This window comes from Notechis scutatus, chromosome 13, assembly GCF_049901735.1.
Source record: "Notechis scutatus isolate UNSWTSFEM ecotype Mainland chromosome 13, rNotScu1.2, whole genome shotgun sequence".
NCBI classification, from domain to species: Eukaryota; Metazoa; Chordata; class Lepidosauria; order Squamata; family Elapidae; genus Notechis; species Notechis scutatus.
The window spans coordinates 12332667-12350244 of record NC_142021.1 but is presented as its reverse complement, the minus strand read 5'-3'; the positions used below and the strand labels follow the sequence as shown (position 1 = coordinate 12350244).

The 17578-nt window shown below is 47.7% G+C and overlaps 1 protein-coding gene across 2 annotated transcripts in view; it reads left to right on the top strand.

Annotated features, from left to right (window-relative positions):
- Positions 1–17280, top strand: part of BCR (BCR activator of RhoGEF and GTPase) — a 76119-nt gene extending 58839 nt beyond the window's left edge. For both annotated transcript variants that reach the window (XM_026682858.2, XM_026682859.2), the window contains exons 17-23: positions 2045–2104; positions 2868–2977; positions 6788–6927; positions 7468–7602; positions 9402–9507; positions 11132–11294; positions 13659–17280. In XM_026682858.2, the coding sequence (XP_026538643.2) occupies positions 2045–2104; positions 2868–2977; positions 6788–6927; positions 7468–7602; positions 9402–9507; positions 11132–11294; positions 13659–13748 (804 nt within the window). In that variant the 3' untranslated portion in view covers positions 13749–17280. The remainder of the gene's footprint in view (positions 1–2044; positions 2105–2867; positions 2978–6787; positions 6928–7467; positions 7603–9401; positions 9508–11131; positions 11295–13658) is intronic.
- The last annotated feature ends 298 nt before the right edge of the window (positions 17281–17578 follow it).

Sequence of the window (17578 nt, the reverse complement as noted above, 5' to 3'; positions counted from 1 at the left end):
GCGTCGTAGGGAGAAACGTGAGCAGCAACGTAGGAGGCGTGGGAGGGTCAGAGAGTGAGCTGAGTCATTGAGCCACACCCCACAGGGGATGAAAGTGGGTGTGTTGTCGGCTGGAACTTTGTACGGGACAAAGTTTGATCTTACTTCAGGTTTTCTTTGTGAATGATTTTTGTGGTCTGCCTTGTAATTTTCTGTAAGTAGCTTTTTACTTGTTATCAGTTCGGACTTGGCAGGCAGAGCGTGTTGGAATGCCAAGGACTGTTATCAGTTCCAAAGAATTAACTCTGTGAAGTCCGAGCCAGCTTGCCTGCCTGTGTTTGTGTGAGTTTGTACTCTTTCATCTTTTGGGAAAGAAGAAAGGTGAGACAGAACATGACCGTAATTGAGCCCAGAAGTACAGTCATACTTCTGGCCACGGTGGCCGTTGTTAAGTGGTCGCATGACCAACCGGATTTTACAACACTTCTTGACATCTGCCATTAAGCAAATCATCATGGTGGTTAAGCAAATCTGCAGTCGTTATGTGAATGCCACAGTTATTTAGCAGATGGGCGTTTTTTTGCCACAAACCAGAAGTGAATACCAGTTTCCAACGAAAAGCCTCATAAATCATGGTCCAGTGACCTCAGGGAGCTGTAAATGGCCATAAATCCAGCACCCTGAATGTGATTACGTGGGAGGCTGGCTGTCAGAACTTCAAATCTGGATCGCAAGTACTGTTTTTGGGGGTCTACCCTAACTTCAAAGAGTCATAAGTCAAGGACTCTCTGTACTCTTTTGGCTTATGTCGCCATTGTTTATTTCATATTCGCCGCCTCAGGTTGAAAGTATGTGCTTCAGCAGGTCACTCTTAACTGGCCTTCCTTCCAGAATGTCCTCCCAAATCCTGACTTTTCTACATTGGGGGAGTGCAGGCCTCCCTCTCAGGCAGGAGGGCTTTTGAACCCTTGTTGACTGCAGTGGGTTTGCACACTCCGCATTGGTGCAATGCTTTATTTAGCATTTGATGCATGGTGAGAATAGCTGGAGGACAGTTTTTAATTCTCCACGCTGACCGTTTCCCCCTGGTGGTGCCGGGAAAACTGCCCCCTCTTTAGCTCCCTCTCTTCCAGCCGCTGCTGCTCTACCCTGAGCTGCATCCCTCTGCAAAGGGCTCCTTGGAGATTTTGCCTCCGCCCACTGTTTTGGGCACTGCCAAATGTCTGGAAGGGGTTGCAAGGGGGGGGGGGGTAGGGGAGACCTCTGGCGATTTTGTGCATGGGGGCTTCAAGCGGGAGGTCTGCAAAATTGCTGCAGGAAACATCATCACGACAGAGACCCCAAGGGAGCAGCTGAGAAAGGGGCCCCGTCACTGATCTCTTGGGGCCTCTGGACCCTCGGAAAAGCAGGTCCGGCTCCTCCAACCACCCATTGAGGCCCCCCCTAGTGGTAGTGGCGTGTGGGAAAGACCTTGTGGGGAGAGATGCTGCCTGGGGAATGGTCAGATGAGAGGCTGCATCCCCTGCAGCTAGGGAGTAGGGCAAGAAGCTCCCTCGTTTCTTTGCACTTCTGTTGAGGCAGCCTCACAACAAAGCAGACTTAGCTGACCTAGTTGAGTTTCTGGTCTGGTCTGCCTTGGAAGGCTGATACGATCCCATCCCACCCTATACTGGCTCAGGGTCCCTCAAGGGTGGCCGTTGCCTCTGATCCCATCTAGCAATCCAGTCTCAGACAGGGGAGGCTCCGCTGGGAAGCTGTCAGGTTTCCAAGCAATGAAAGAAGCACGGCCAGAAATCAGGGGCAAAACCAGGAGAAAAGGCTAGATAGGTCAGGTTTGGTGTTCACAATAGATCCATATCTTTTCACAGGGTGGAAATGAGCCATAACCCAAAGCGTTTATTTTCCACTGTGCAGGGCTGTGGACTTTCTGTCTTAACACGAAAACTGGGTAGGATTCTTTTCCAGGTGATGTTGGTTTGTCAGGTAGAATAATAATGGCAAAGTCTCTGGATTTGGCCCCTTGAGTGGAGGGAGGGGTTTAATACTGGCTCACTGTGTTTTTCAGCTGGACCCCCAAACCTTGCAAGACAAGGACTGGCAACGCACGGTCATCTTCATGAATGGGGTAAGGAGGCAGGTTGGTGGAGATCCTCAATCACGCAAGTCACTTTGGTTGTCCCAAAGGTGCTTTTCTTTTAAAAGGCAACGGGACTTCCTTGGGGTTTTTTTTTTCCCTTTGAAAACATTTCACTTCTCATCCAAGAAGCGTCTTCAGTTCTTCAGGTTTGCACACACGTTACGATGCCGCTTGTCAGGATTAAGTCTGTTACCTTTGCTGAAAAGAAGCAATCTGCCCTCTAACTCCTTACACGGACATTAATGATGAGTAATAGAATCACCTTTGCTCAATCATCCCATTATAACCCTTTAAGTCTCTTATTTGGAGAGCAGCTTATGCCCAAAGAAACAATACCTGGAAAATCGTACCAAAATAAAATGAGCAAAGCGTGGACCGATCAGAGCTAAAGCCATCATCATAAAGGTTATTTATACAGGGAATACGGGGAACTGACCTTTTATGAAATATTACTATGTACTGTGCAAGCACAGAAAAATATTTGCTGACCTATTGCATATTTTAATTTTAAAAAGCCTTTTTAATTGATGATGGATTAGGTTTTCTTTCGTAGATGCTTCCCTCTTTTGTAGCTTTGCTGTTTCTGTTCCTTCTGGGCTTAGTGGGTGAAGAATGCCAGAGTGGGCCTCCTTGGCCTGAGCACGGGGGCTTCTCCCCAAGGCCCCCTTCTGCTGCCTGCCCTCAGCAGGCCCGGAGGGGGAGTCCGGCATAACCTGGAACAAGGAACTGAGAGTTTCTCTCTCTTTCCAAGGTCGAAGTCAAGCTCTCCGTGAAGTTCACAAGCAGAGAGTTCAGTCTAAAGAGGATGCCATCTCGAAAGCAAACGGGAGTATTTGGAGTAAAGATTGGAGTTGTCACCAAGTAAGTTCCTTCCTTCCTTCCTTCCTTCCTTCCTTCCTTCCTTCCTTCCTTCCTTCCTTCCTTCCTTCCTTCCTTCCTTCCTTCCTTCCTTCCTTCCTTCCTTCCTTTCCTTCCTTCCTTCCTTCCTTCCTTCCTTCCTTCCTTCCTTCCTTCCTTCCTTCCTTCCTTCCTTCCTTCCTTCCTTCCTTCTTCATTTGCTGTGGGGATATTTTAAACTTACAATCAATAAGTTGGGCTGAGAGAGAGAGAGAAATCCCTTTTATGCTTTCCTCTTCCTGGTCCTAAGAATTAAGGCCCACAGACTAGAGAGAGCACAATAGGTTTTTTGAGGGGGGCCCAACAATCATGGTTCACCATTTCCCACCAAATACCTGAAGGACTTTGACAGGAGCATGGTCAGATCTCAGTTCCTGTCACCTCATAGTTTTGTCTCCTAGGCCCTTTTGCACCAACACACCAGCTTTTGGTGAGGAAGGGTTGTGCAGGGACACGATCCCATTTCCTCAGCTTTGGCACGTCTCAGTTGACTTCGATCCCTCAGCCCATGAGATCCTCTGCCTTGAAGTCCTGCTCTCCTTAGCAGAAGGAGGACGTGCTGCTGCTGCTGGTGCTACTCCTAAAGCAGAGGGGCAAAGAGGGTGGTGGGCTGAGGGGACATGGGGCCCACCAGCTTCCATTTCGTGGCCTCTGGAGCAGCAGTGGGATCGCTTTCCACACGCCAGCTGAGAGCAGTGGTGGGATTCAAAAACGTTTACCACCACTTCGGTGGGTGTGGCTTGGTGGGTGTGTGCGCATGCGCCAAACACACACTTTGCACAGGCGCAGAGGCGTTTGTGCAGGCGCCAGAGGCGTTCCAACTCACCTCCTGCAAGCCTGCACGATCCCGGTCGCTTCAGCAGCTGCCGCGCAGAGCAGCTGGGCTTCAAATTCAGGGGGTAAAGGGGAGTATGGGAGCCCAACAGCAAAGCAGTGGAGAGAACTGATTCGGCCTCCGCTGCTCATCGGCGCTACCGGCTCAGGAGAACTGGGCCGAACCGGTAGAATCCCACCACTGGGCAGGATTGGCCCTCCCAATCCTCGCTTTTCTCTTCTTTCTCCTCTCAGCTGATCGCCGGAGGCTTATTTTTCCTCCTCTCAGCTGATCGCCGGAGGCTTATTTTTCCTCCTCTCAGCTGATCGTCGGAGGCTTTTTTCCTCCCCTCAGCTGATCGTTGGAGGCTTTTTTCCTCCTCAGCTGATCGCCGGATGCTTTTTTCCTCCTCTCAGCTGATCGTCGGAGGCTTATTTTTCCTCCTCTCAGCTGATTGTCGGAGGCTTTTTTCCTCCTCTCAGCTGATCGTCAAAGGCTTGTTTTCCTCCCCTCAGCTGATCATCGGAGACTTATTTTTCCTCCTCTCAGCTGATCGTCGGCTTTTTTCCTCCCCTCAGCTGATCGTCGGAGGCTTTTTCCTCCTCTCAGCTGATCGTCGAAGCTTTTTTCCTCCTCTCAGCTGATCGTCGGAGGCTTATTTTTCCTCCTCTCAGCTGATCGTCGGAGGCTTTTTCCTCCTCTCAGCTGATCGCCAAAGGCTTGTTTTCCTCCCCTCAGCTGATCGCCGGAGACTTATTTTTCCTCCTCTCAGCTGATCGTCGCTTTTTTCTCCCTCAGCTGATCGTCGGAGGCTTTTTCCTCCCCTCAGCTGATCGTCGAAGGCTTTTTTTCCTCCTCTCAGCTGATCGTCGGAGGCTTTTTTCCTCCTCTCAGCTGATCGTCGGAGGCTTTTTCCTCCTCTCAGCTGATCGTCGGAGGCTTATTTTCCTCCTCTCAGCTGATCGTTGGAGACTTATTTTTCCTCCTCTCAGCTGATCATTGGAGGCTTATTTTTCCTGCTCTCAGCTGATCGTCGGAGGCTTTTTTTCCTCCTCTCAGCTGATCGTTGGAGACTTATTTTTCCTCCTCTCAGCTGATCATTGGAGGCTTTTTTTTCCTCTTCTCAGCTGATCATTGGAGGCTTTTTTCCTCCTCTCAGCTGATCATTGAGGTTTTTTTCCTCCTCTCAGCTGATCGTCGGAGGCTTTTTTTCCTCCTCTCAGCTGATCGTCGAAGCTTTTTTTCCTCCTCTCAGCTGATCGTCGGAGGCTTATTTTTCCTCCTCTCAGCTGATCGTCGGAGGCTTTTTTCCTCCTCTCAGCTGATCGTCAAAGGCTTGTTTTCCTCCCTCAGCTGATCGTCGGAGACTTATTTTTCCTCCTCTCAGCTGATCGTCGCTTTTTCCTCCCCTCAGCTGATCGCCGGAGGCTTTTTTTCCTCCCCTCAGCTGATCGTCGGTTTTTTTCCTCCTCTCAGCTGATCGTCGGAGGCTTTTTTCCTCCTCTCAGCTGATCGTCGGAGGCTTTTTCCTCCTCTCAGCTGATCGTCGGAGGCTTATTTTCCTCCTCTCAGCTGATCGTTGGAGACTTATTTTTCCTCCTCTCAGCTGATCATTGGAGGCTTATTTTTCCTGCTCTCAGCTGATCGTCGGAGGCTTTTTCCTCCTCTCAGCTGATCGTTGGAGACTTATTTTTCCTCCTCTCAGCTGATCATTGAGGCTTTTTTTCCTCTTCTCAGCTGATCATTGGAGGCTTTTTTTCCTCCTCTCAGCTGATCATTGAGGCTTTTTTTCCTCCTCTCAGCTGATCGTCGAGGCTTTTTTTCCTCCTCTCAGCTGATCATCGGAGGCTTTTTTCCTCTCCTCTCAGCTGATCAGCGGAGGCTTTTTCCTCCTCTCAGCTGATCAGCGGAGGCTTTTTCCTCCTCTCAGCTGATCGTTGGAGACTTATTTTTCCTCCTCTCAGCTGATCATTGGAGGCTTTTTTTCCCTCCTCTCAGCTGATCGTCGGAGGCTTTTTTTCCTCCTCTCAGCTGATCGTCGGAGGCTTATTTTTACTCCCAGTTTGAACCACCACCACTGCTCTGGAGGGAGTGGGGCCCATGATATTCTTGCATGCTTTTGGGAGGCTTATAGGGGGAAATGGGCATCTTAGGCCTTACAGGCCTTGGGGCCTTATATGCCCCCTCAGGCGTCTTCCAACCTCCCTAGAAGAGATTCCTGCCCCCATCACTCCTGGACTGGGATCCTCGGTATCCCTGCTGAACCCCTCAAGCTAACCGAGGATGCCCATTCTCTCCTTAAACATTGTGCTAGCAATGTTGAGAAACTGTTACTAAATCGATGGATATTTAGGGGGCCCCCGCCCAATTTTAATAAAAGCACGCCAAAGAGCTGAATAACATGTCTAAGTAATTTGGACTTCTGACCTCAAGAAGTTTTGTTCACTATCTTCCAAGTCTTTAGTGGCACAAATTTCTGCCACTATATGGCCAGAAAGGGAAGATGGGAAAACTGTCTTTGATCCATAAAAGGGTTTTCCTGTTTCCTGGTGTAAGCTTTCCAGAAAATTTATATTCAGTATTTCAAATAAACCAAATGATGGTTTATCTGTATTTTTCTTCATTGTTCAAACAGTCACAGCATTAAAGTTGCTGAATAAATATGATTGCTGACCTTCTGGAGCAAATGCAGTGAATTATTTTGCTGTTATTGGTTATGCTGGGCCAGAAAAGAGCAGGCTTCTCCTCTCCCCAGACTTGCTAATGGGATGAAGAAAATGCTTTATCTTTTGGGCAAAATTCTTCCCACTGATTCTCCATAGCGCCATTCTGGAGAAGCCATTCTGCTGCTGGTCTGTAGGGTGACCATTTGGTCGAGCTGATGGCTCCTGCCCTGTGGGACTAAAGGCTGTTTACCCCAAGCAGCCCCTGCTTTCTCTAACCACTTCCTCCGTCTTCAGGAGAGAGCGATCCAAGGTGCCTTATATTGTGCGCCAGTGTGTGGAGGAGATTGAACGTCGGGGCATGGAAGAGGTGGGCATTTACCGGGTCTCTGGAGTTGCCACAGATATCCAGGCTCTGAAAGCTGCTTTTGATATTAGTGAGTATTTACTTGGGACGTTTCCTATTCTACTAAGAGGCAATAAGCTCAATGTTTTTTCAACGCAGCCCATTGCTACGGTCAGGCACCAAAATGTGGCCAGAGAGGAGACGGTCCATCTGTCCATCACACGTTGTTCTTTGCTGGTTTCTGGGAGATGTCATAATCTGAGATATTTTGCATATTGTTACTTCTGCTAGGCTGCTCAATCCATCCAATGGTGCTGCTGCTCAGTTTATTCCTTGTCACCATTTGTCACATCAGGCGTTGCCATTAAACCAGATGTGGAAGCCACGGGATGAAACAAATTATAATTTTGAAGCAATCATTATCTCTGGCAATCACCGTTTTCTTAATTATGGAGAAGTTGATTAGTTCTTAACAGCTGCACAAAAGAGAGAAGGGGGTGTAAATCCACAGAATATGTTCCTCACAGATTTGGAAAATTCCTGCAGTTATGACTGATGTGAGAGAACATTTTTGCCAGCTGGAGCATGCAATTATCCTGCCTAAGCAAAGGACTTTCTTTTCTTCTTGCAGATAACAAAGACGTCTCCATCATGATGAGCGAGATGGACGTGAACGCGATTGCGGGAACACTCAAGCTCTACTTTAGGGAGCTGCCAGAGCCTCTCTTCACAGATGAACTCTACCCTAACTTTGCTGAAGGCATTGGTATGTAGTGGCATTGTGCAGGTCCAAGGAGGAAGAACTGGGCAGCTGCTACTTTGTGGTCAGCTAGCAGTGGGAAGAGCTGGTATTACTGCTCTCAGGTTCAGCTTATGGTTACACATTCACAACCATGAAAAATTGCCACACTGAAATCACATACAACTGAACACTGAGGCAATGTGTTCTTTAGAATGTGGTTGCCAAACGGTGGCCCGCAAGAAAATTTTGGTGATCCGCAGAGAAATGTCACCCCCAGAGCACCCCCCCCAAAGCAATTAATCCAGGCTGCTCAGAACACAAGGCTGCACCACCCACATGGCCCATGGAAACCCTCCCCGCCCACTCAATCCTTACCTGGCAAACTTGCCTGCTAAGTTGCTATTTTTCTTTTTTATTTCCCGACCATCAGCTGTTCTGCTGTGCTGGGAGGTTTAGATTAGCTAGAAAGCAGGAAATGGTTGAATTTCTTGCTTTCTAACTAATCTTTAGATCTTAGAACCTTCCTTAGGACTGAAGCTTCTATTATTCAGTGCAGACTTAGGTAGCTGTTGGCAGAAAGATAGATCTCTGAGTAAATCTGTGATTTTGGGAGCGACTCAATTTGCCTGCCTGCTTTGCCTGATTTTGGGTAAAAGTTGCTCTTTTTAAATAAAAAATTCAATATTTATATACATGGTGTGTTGTAAGTTAATTTTATGCATTTGCTTGCAAGCAAATTTTATGTGACAGACCAATGGCAGAAATGCAGATCTCTGAATGAATCTGTGATTCTGTGAGCAACTCAATCTGCCTGCCTGCTTTGCCTGATTTTGGGTAAAAGTTGCTCTTTTTTTTATAAAAAAATCAACATTTACATAAATATTTATAATATTTACATATAAGCCATGCCCAGCCAATCACATGACCACCAAGCCACATCCACAAATTAGGCCAGGCCCATAAAACTGGTTTTTAAGAAATCTGAATTCATATTAGTGGTCCCCGTGATCATAAGTTTGGTGGTCCCTGAGGTCCAAAAGGTTGGCGATCCCTTCTTTAGAACACACATAAACCCATTTAAAATAACAGCAAACTTTTATTGATTATAGAGTATACCTGTTTGCTCTCTTTCTCTTTTCCAGACGTAGCCAATGTCCACCACTAGGCTGCCAGGCACTGGCCAGGGGGCTTGTATCTGGGATCTAAAAACGACTCACAAGGGCTGGGGAGGCTTCAAGGACCTCTATTATCCCTGAATGTCCTTGCCTTTTTTTTTTTTTTTTTTTTTTTTTTGGTGGGAAGGGTCTTGCCATGTGCTCAGACCAGGGGTGGGCAACTATGGCCCTTTTATGAATTATGGACTTCAACTCCCAGAATTGCTCAGGAATTCTGGGAGTTGAAGTCCATAATTCATAAAAGGGCCATAGTTGCCCACCCCTGGCTCAGACCCAACTTCTCTCCTTCTGTTCCCTTAACAGTTCCTCTCCCTGAGGGGCTGCTCACCCAACTCCCCCCACCTTTTAAAAAAATACTAGTTTGATAATCTCTGTGATTTACTGGCTTTCCCCCCTCTTGTTTACATGCCTTCACCACTTACAGGCTTCGTGGCTTCTGCGTAGTCTCACACTGGCAGAGGCTTCCTTAAGCAGCACCCTTTTCTGAATTTCTAAAATTAAGCTAAAATAATTAAGGAGAGAGCGATACCTCCTTAACTCTCATTTATTTTACCTCAGCTGACTACCCAGGTGAGGCAAGGTGAGCGTTAGCAGCTGTACCTGCCCTCGTAAACCTTGTAAAACCTTTTTCTCCTTCTTCCCTTCTAGTGCTCTCTGACCCGGTTGCAAAAGAAAGCTGTATGTTGAACTTGCTGCTCTCGCTTCCGGAGCCCAACCTGGTCACCTTCCTTTTCCTCCTGGATCATTTGAAAAGGTGAGGCCGAAGCTCCTTTCCTCCCAGCCTTCCCAGCCCATCGTTGTCAAGGACGTTCCAGAACACCAACGGCCAACGTGACCCGATTGTAAAAAGAAACCGCCGGGGGGGTCCTGGCGTGGCGTGGCGTGCAGGGTCTCTGGGCTGGAGCCTCTTCACCCCGCACCCTCCCGAGCCCTGCCTGGCCCTGCAGGAGAAGAGCAGCCGCCGATGAAGACTTTCACCCAAGCATCCTGGAGGCGCTTCAGGGCTGCTCAGCCAACTCCCCCCCACCTTTTAAAAAAACGCTAGTTTGATCATCTCTGTGATTTTGGTCTTTCGTCTCAGGCTGCCAAATCGGACCAGCCTGAAAGAGGCTCTTCCCCTGCCCACCTCCCCCAGTCTCTGGCCTTTCCTCCCAGAGAGAAGCCTCGGCTTTCCCTGGGCAGCCATGGGGCATCGAAGACCATGCAGGTGGGAGGCAGGGCATCCTTGGCAAAGAAGCCTCTTCCTTCCCCCGACCCACCTCTCTTGCTGAGGGGGACAAGGAGAGCTCTAACCTTCCCTTTTGGGGAAGGGGACAGAGGAAGGAGTAGGGGGGCGATGGCTTCTCTGGGCTCCTGGGAGTTCAGACCTGGGCAGAGGCCCACCCTGGGGACTGTCCTGTGGCAGGCTTTGGATGGAGCTGGTACGGCCCTCTGCACCTTGGACCTTTTGGTGACACGTGTGACCATAGTCTCCCCCTGAACTGCTGCCAAGGTTGGCAACTGGGGGCAGCAGGATTCTTCAGTTCTATGCCTACCTCGGCAGGTGGGTCCAGAGGCAACACAGACTGGTGAAGGTTTATGTGATGTATCACCATCCTGGATGCAAAGTAGCTTTTATGCATTGGACGTTTGAATGCCAATGAATTCTTGTGATTCCTGGTAGTTGAAATGTGTTTGAATATTAGAAGCTCGGGTTGGTAGTTAGGCTGTTGGTTTAAAAATATAGAAATATCCAAACAAACAAACATTCAGGCTATTTTGCATCTCACAAAAAGGTATTTAAAGATCTGTGTTCGGACAGACGAGCACAACTCAAAACGCACTGACGATGTCTCCTCGAAAGGCGATGAAACATTTGTAACCGAATTGCCAAGTCGGAGCTCAAACCAACAGCCTATTTCTGGTAGTTTACAAGAAGAGGCAATAAAATGGTTGTACAGAAAGGGTTATTTCTTCCTTTGCCACGGGATTTTTTTAAAAAATCCACTCTTGGTTGTTTCTTTTCAAACTGGGGATTTACATAAATTCTCCTGATATTTTGGACATATTTGGATCAGTAACAGAACATGTGAGGTCAAATCTGTCCTTTCAAGACCACTGTTTTCCATTTGGTCCTGACCTATAAGTTAGGATAATGTTTCTTTTAAACTGCCTCGCCTAATTACCCCTTTTCCCAATTGTGAATCATATTTTCACCCTCACAAACAACCAGACTTTCTAATTTTATATCAGTGTCCAAAACTGGAGCAAGATTCACCAACAAGTCATTACAAATTGCTCCATTGCCCCCAGGATGTGCCCCCTTGGGGGGCCAGTACCCCTACTTTGAATACCCCTGTGTTGGATCATGACTTTCTTTTCTACTCCTATTGTTTCAGAGTTGCTGAAAAGGAAAACATCAACAAAATGTCACTTCACAACCTGGCCACCGTTTTTGGACCAACATTACTCAGACCGTCAGAAAAAGACAGCAAAATTCCTGCCAATCCAATGCATCCCATGGCCATGGCTGATAGCTGGTCACTCGAAGTCATGTCCCAGGTAAAAGCAAATGGGGAGCCCAAGTCAGTGTTTCTCAACCTTGACAGCTGGAAGATGCGTGGACTGCAGCTCCCAGAATTCCCCCCCAGGCAGCAGGTGGAATTGAAGTCCACACACCTTCAAGTTGCCACGATGGAGAAACACTGGCCTGACCTTTCATTTCCCTTTCATTGACCTTTCATTTCTGCTGGGGTCTTCTGATCAACAAAACTCAGGGTTTCACAGGGGCCCAGACTTCTCTTAGGACCCACTTAGATCAAAGGGAAAATGAGGGAATAGCCCATAACCCAGGGATGGCGAACCTATGGCACACCTGCCACAGGTGGCACGCAGAGCCATTTGTGCTGGCACGCGAGCTGCAGGCAAACTTACCTCACTGCGCATGCGTGCGCCTCACAGCTGATTTTCGGCTGGTTGACGCCTTTTTCGGCCTCCCAGAGGCTTGAAAGCCTCTGCGGCTTTGCAGGACGAAAAATAGGCCCGTTTTGTCACTTCCTGTAATACCAGGATTGCGGGGGAATGGGGGGGGCGCATTGCCTTCTGGGTGCTGGCACATGAGTGCGCGCACCAGTGCACACACAATTTCTGGCACAGGAGCCCAAAAAAGATTAGCCACCACTGCCATAACCCATAATGGGAGGAAAGGATTTAGATCAGGGGTGTCAAACTCGATCCCATTGCAGGCTGCATCAGAATTTTGTTTGCCCTTCGGGGACCGGGGTGGGCCTGGCCTGGTCATCGTGGCCAACTGGATGTGCAGGCCAGTTCCCTCGTTATCTCTGGGACGGCCCTGCAGGCCAACTCTGGGCCTATCACAGGCCGGATGTTTAACATGCCTGATGTAGGTCATCCCTTTCTAGCTGATGACCGTAACCCCCCTGGGGAGCAGGCAGAGTTAACCTTTCACATCAGGAGATCTCACTTGCACGGTGAGATCCATTTTGTATCCCACCCTTCGTACGAGGAGCTCAGAAAGAGGGAAAGCGGTTCAGGAGAAAAGGAAATGGCTTGTCCACAGCCATCTACCAATATAACTGGTTGATCAAGGAAGATGTGAATGTGGAAACCCTTCTGGCCTGATTTCCACCGAAGCAGCCCAAAAGATTTGATCAGTTTTATTCCTTTCTCAGACAAGTTCAGAAGAGGTTCCTTTCAGGAGATACTAACCAGGGAGGGAAACAACTGAAAAGTTCTGTAACTCAGGGGTCCCCAACCTGGGGGCCATGGCCGTGGGCATGAGGGGTTTTCAACAGGGCCATGGAAACGACTGGTGGGTGTGCGCACATGTACATCCTCCCTTACATGAGCAGTAGGCAAGCACATGCACACACACTATTCGCATGAGCGGCAGGCATGCATCCATGCCACTCGTGGAAATGGAGCTGCACGTGTGCCCACTTTCCAGTTGCTTGTTGCAAACCTTTCCACCCCAGCCAGTCTGCAAAACCAGAAACATTGAGAAACTCCGTTGTAAATAACCAAAAGGGGGGGGAGGGGGAGAAGAATATTGAAACCAGAGAAAGTAAGTTCTGGGAGCAAAGAAATGTTCAAGGTTGACCCACCCCTGCCATCCTTCCAAGGTGGGTCAAATGAGGACCCAGATTGTTGGGGAAAAGAGGCTGGCTCTGTAAACTGCTCAGAGAGGGCTGGAAAGCCCTGTGAAGCGGTGTATAAGTCTAAGGGCTATGGCTATGTGGGTGCTAGGCATCCAGCGTGTATTTACAATGATTGTAGCTTCCTAGGGTCGTTGTGATCTTTTGCAACTTGCCCAACCAGCGTCAATCAGAGAAGCAAAGAATAACAGAATAACAATTGGAAGGGACCTTGGAGGTCATCTAGTCCAACCCCCTGCCCAAGCAGGAGATGCTATACCATTCTGGACAAAGGCCTGTCCAGTCTCTCCTTGAAAACCTCCAGGGAGGGAATACCCACCACCTCCAGAGTCGGTCAGGCTGTCCCACTGATCGATCACTTTCCCTCCCAGGCAATTAATTCCTCCTTAGTTTGAGGTGGTTTCTCTCCTTGAGAAAGTCGGTGCTGGGTTCACTTAACCCCCCCGGCATGATTCGTTTTTAACATGCGGGGTGATGGCTTACTGACTGCAGAAAAAAATAAAAGTTGCAAAATCAGGTGTGAGTCACTTACCTGCCTTGCTGAGCCACAGAAATCCCGGTCCCAATTGTGGTTGTAAATTGAGGACAACACATGTGCAGGAAAGTCGGTTAAATCATCCTTGCAAGTTGTTGTCCAGTCTTTCAAATGCCTGCAGAGTTGGAGAACCACCCGGGCTCTCCTAACCACGCCCGCCATTGCTCCCCCTCCCCAATTGATCTGTTCCCCTCCCCTCTCTTGTCTGCGTTCCAGGTTCAGGTTCTCCTTTATTTCCTGCAACTGGAGACAATTCCCACCCCAGACAGCAAGAGGCAGAGCATCCTTTTCTCCACCGAGGTGTAGAAGCCAAAGGCTCCGTCCATCCGTCCCTCCCTCCCTCTGACCTTCCACCCTTCCCTTGTCCTTCGGGAGGAGAGAGAGCCCTCCCTCCTCCCTCCCTCTGTGGACCAAGAAGCCAGAGGAAGACGGTTGTCTTCAGGGGAAGATGATTCCTTTCACCAGATCAGGAAAAGAACCGGGAGGAGCAACAGAGGAAAGCAAACAGTCTGAGGAAGGAAGGTATTCCCGGGAGGATCTTTGCAGTGGAATTCATGTTGCGTTTTGGGAGAGTTTTTCCTTCTCGGGGGCTTTCGAAGAGCTGAAGGATTCTCCTTCGATGGCCACCGTCGTTAATGGAGTGCCACAAGGATGTTCATCCATCATGGCCACTACTTGCAAATTTAGACCTTGATTTAAATGTTTCTTTTTAATAAGTAAATAAATTAGGAGCTTCATGCACAATCAGGATTTTTTTTGAAGAAGAAGAAATCTTTTCCTTGCCTTTTATCTTTTGACTCTCTTTGGGCAGAAGGTTTTACCGAAGAGGCATCCTCTAATCACTTAGAAGAGAATAAAAGGCCGGGGACTAGAGGAAGAGGTGGTAAGACTGGACAGCTCTTAAGGCCTCCTCCTTTTTCCGTGGGCCACCAAGGATGGGAGGTGTGTGGAGAAGCTGCTGAGGTCTTCGGGCATCGTAAAGAAGATAATCTGCAAAATCTCCCCTTTCGCCAGTGAAGGCCTCGTGCCCAGTTTTAACCCGACTGCAGCAGCAGCAGCAGCGTAAGGACTTCAGCTGATGGTGGGTTTCTCAGCGGTTGGGCCAAAGCCGGCCTCTCCCCTCCCGGCAGCTAAACAGTCCTCAGATCCGCTGGCGGGAATTGGGAGGGCAGGATTGGGCCTCTCTGCTCTTTCTTGGTTTGGGACTTTGGAAAGACTTTGCTTAAATGGAAAATATTTTTTTCACTGCCACCCTGTTTTTGCTGGGAAAGAGAGATGTTTTGATAAGATGTTTTAATAACTTGTACAATGATGATTGAGGGAGCATTTTATATTTTTCAGAAATTCCAACCATTTGTTTTAAGATTGAACAGGCATCATTCGTGAATTGTAATGCTGGGGGGTGGGGGTGGGGAATCAACACTGGCAGAAGCAGCCCAGAATCCTCACACAGGAAGGGATCTCTCTTGGGAGTTTCACATGGACAGAAACCACATCTTTATCAGTCCCATGCAGTCATAAGCATAAGTTTTGTCTTGTTAATTCAAAGCTACTTTTACCGAGGTGTTCAGAAGTGGCTAATTGGGTGAGAGACCAGGAAGCTAAACTGACATTCTGGTTTTGCTCGGAGAGGTTATGAAGAGGTTATGAGGCGTTTCCCCCCACAATTTCCCATACTTTGGGCAAGTAACGGAATTCTGCTTGTTAAAAGGGGGCTAAAGTCACTACTGAAGCATAAGGCTCTGCTCTGATCTTTGGAGTTGTACAATTCAGCTCTTTTAACACTGGGAAAGAACCCATCACGGGAGTGGCTGGATTGTGGTGTCTGACTATCTCAGCATCTTCTCATACCAGGGAATATTTAAATAGGAATCCCACATTGTTTTTTTCCTCCCAGAAGTCTAGAAGTTAGAACTCTGTTCGGCTGTCCTAGTTTGGATGGTGATGTACCTCAGTTGATGAAGATGAGATACGAAACCCTTTTGCTGATGTGCCCATATATTTGTTCCTCAGTCCTCCTTTTGTTAAAACTGGATTCCCCCCCCCCCCAACTTTCTATCCTGGAAAGGGGCTTTCAGACAAACTGATAAGAGGATCAAGCTTTCCATGGCAGTGAACCTGCCTTTGTGTCAGTTGAAGGAGAAGGTTCATCCACGGAAGGTCCCTTCTGAAGTGCACCTCAGTGAATTAAGGGTTCTGAATAGGGGAATCATGTAAGATTTTTAAAAAATCAAAGCTGAATGTGATCGTATTTTTTATTGTTATTTGAGGCAACAAATACTCAATAACCCTATAAATGAACGTCTAGATCAGGGGTGTCAAACTCGTGGCACTATGTTGTCATTATGTGACATATTGCAACTTTTCCCCTTTCGCTAAAACGGGGGTGGGCGTGGCCAGTGTATGACGCATCCAGCTCACAGGCCGCAAATTTGACACCCCTGGTCTAGACGGAAGCTTTCTCATTCCATCAGCCAGTCATATGTTTATTCTTCTAAGGTAACTGTTGTAGGTTACTCCGTTATGAAGAGACCGGAGAAAAGGCAGCCAGGTTGTGACGACAGAAAGTATTTAGATACCAGGTTTGTTCATCGGAACGGAACAACTCCCGGTTGTCATCTTGGAGAGAAAAGGAGGATGACTTGTTATCGCGTTGAAATGATTCATGTTGGCCCAGGAGTCTCCTTCATGGGCCTTGCTCAAGGTGAGGCATCAAGATATTCACCCACCGAATAAGGAGGAGTCCTCTCCCCAAATTCCCTAGCATGCCAGCGAAGTATTTGGACTACAATGGAAGGAACTTACACCTTTCCCTCTTCTCTGAGTCCTCAAACAAGTATTGTAGGCTCTCCAAGTCATCCTTATAGGTCCAGTAGTCTCGTATGAACAGCTGGCCCAACGGGGTGGTAGAGATTGGGAGTGTTAATAAAGCTAATTTGAGTCACTAAAAGTCATTACAGGTTTAAGGAAAGCCACAGTGTTGTTTTGTGAACTTGAGGCATGTCTTGAAAATTAAAGTTTAAAGGGCTTTTATTTATTTATTTTATTGATTCCTTTAAGCAGCACGATTGCTGAATGGCTGCAGTTTCCTCCTTGCATTGTTATTCCATAATATCCAGAGCTGCAGGAATTGGCAAAGCCATCCCACCGAGGGAAATGGGCCAATCTGTTCCGCTTGACTGCTCTTTCTGGCATTTTTGATTTATATATAGTTATTCTGTCCGTATTGCGTTAATGAACCTAGATAAAAAAGAGAAGACAGTGTGTGTGTGTGTTGGAGAGCTGCGAGAGGATTGCTTTGATATCCAGGCAAATTTTACATGCAGGCATGTAGGTATGGAAGAGGTTGTATAATTTAAGCATTCATTTCAGTTTTAATTATAAACCTATGCTTTTCTGAAAAGTCATACTGGTGTGCTTCAGAAACGAATGCCTCAAAGGGAACCGAGCCCAGGGGCTCAATTTCTGTCCAAGAAGTAGCAACATCAAATCCCTCAAGTTCTTCCAATCCCTTCTATTTTTCTAGGTCCTTAGTTTTGTGAAGTGGCTCCAAGAATTATTTTCCTTGACTCTGCTTTACTTTAAAACAGCCAGTGGCTGTATTTGTACAAAACACTGAATTGCAAAGTAGCCGACTGTGTTTTAATCTTACATGAATGAACCACACACAACCTCTGGCTGTTGCTGAATGACTTCCTGCTGGAGATCCAGACCCCAACATCTGGAAGATCTTGCAGGTGATGCAATTTTGTGCCAATCCAGCCCATGGGATTAGTTTGTGGTTCGGTGTGTTATGTAAACCTAGGAAACTGGTTTGAATAAACCGTGATTAAATTAATGGGTAAATGTGTTATCCACAGACGGCCAATTACAAAACCCTTCCCCTCCCACGTCTTTTAACAATGAAATGATAAGGAAGTCAAGAGCCAATTTTACACCACTTTGATTGTCCTTTCCCATAAGTTTTGTCCCTCGGCAATTCTCCCCTCATTCTGTTCGTGCAAATCTTTGGGTATTTGGATTCCACTCCACTGGTCAAGGGTCTACCTGTATTTTTGAAGGTCACAGTTGTCAGGCAGAAGCTTTTTTTCCACACCAGGAGCTTCACCTGCACCCTATAGGAATGGACTACAATT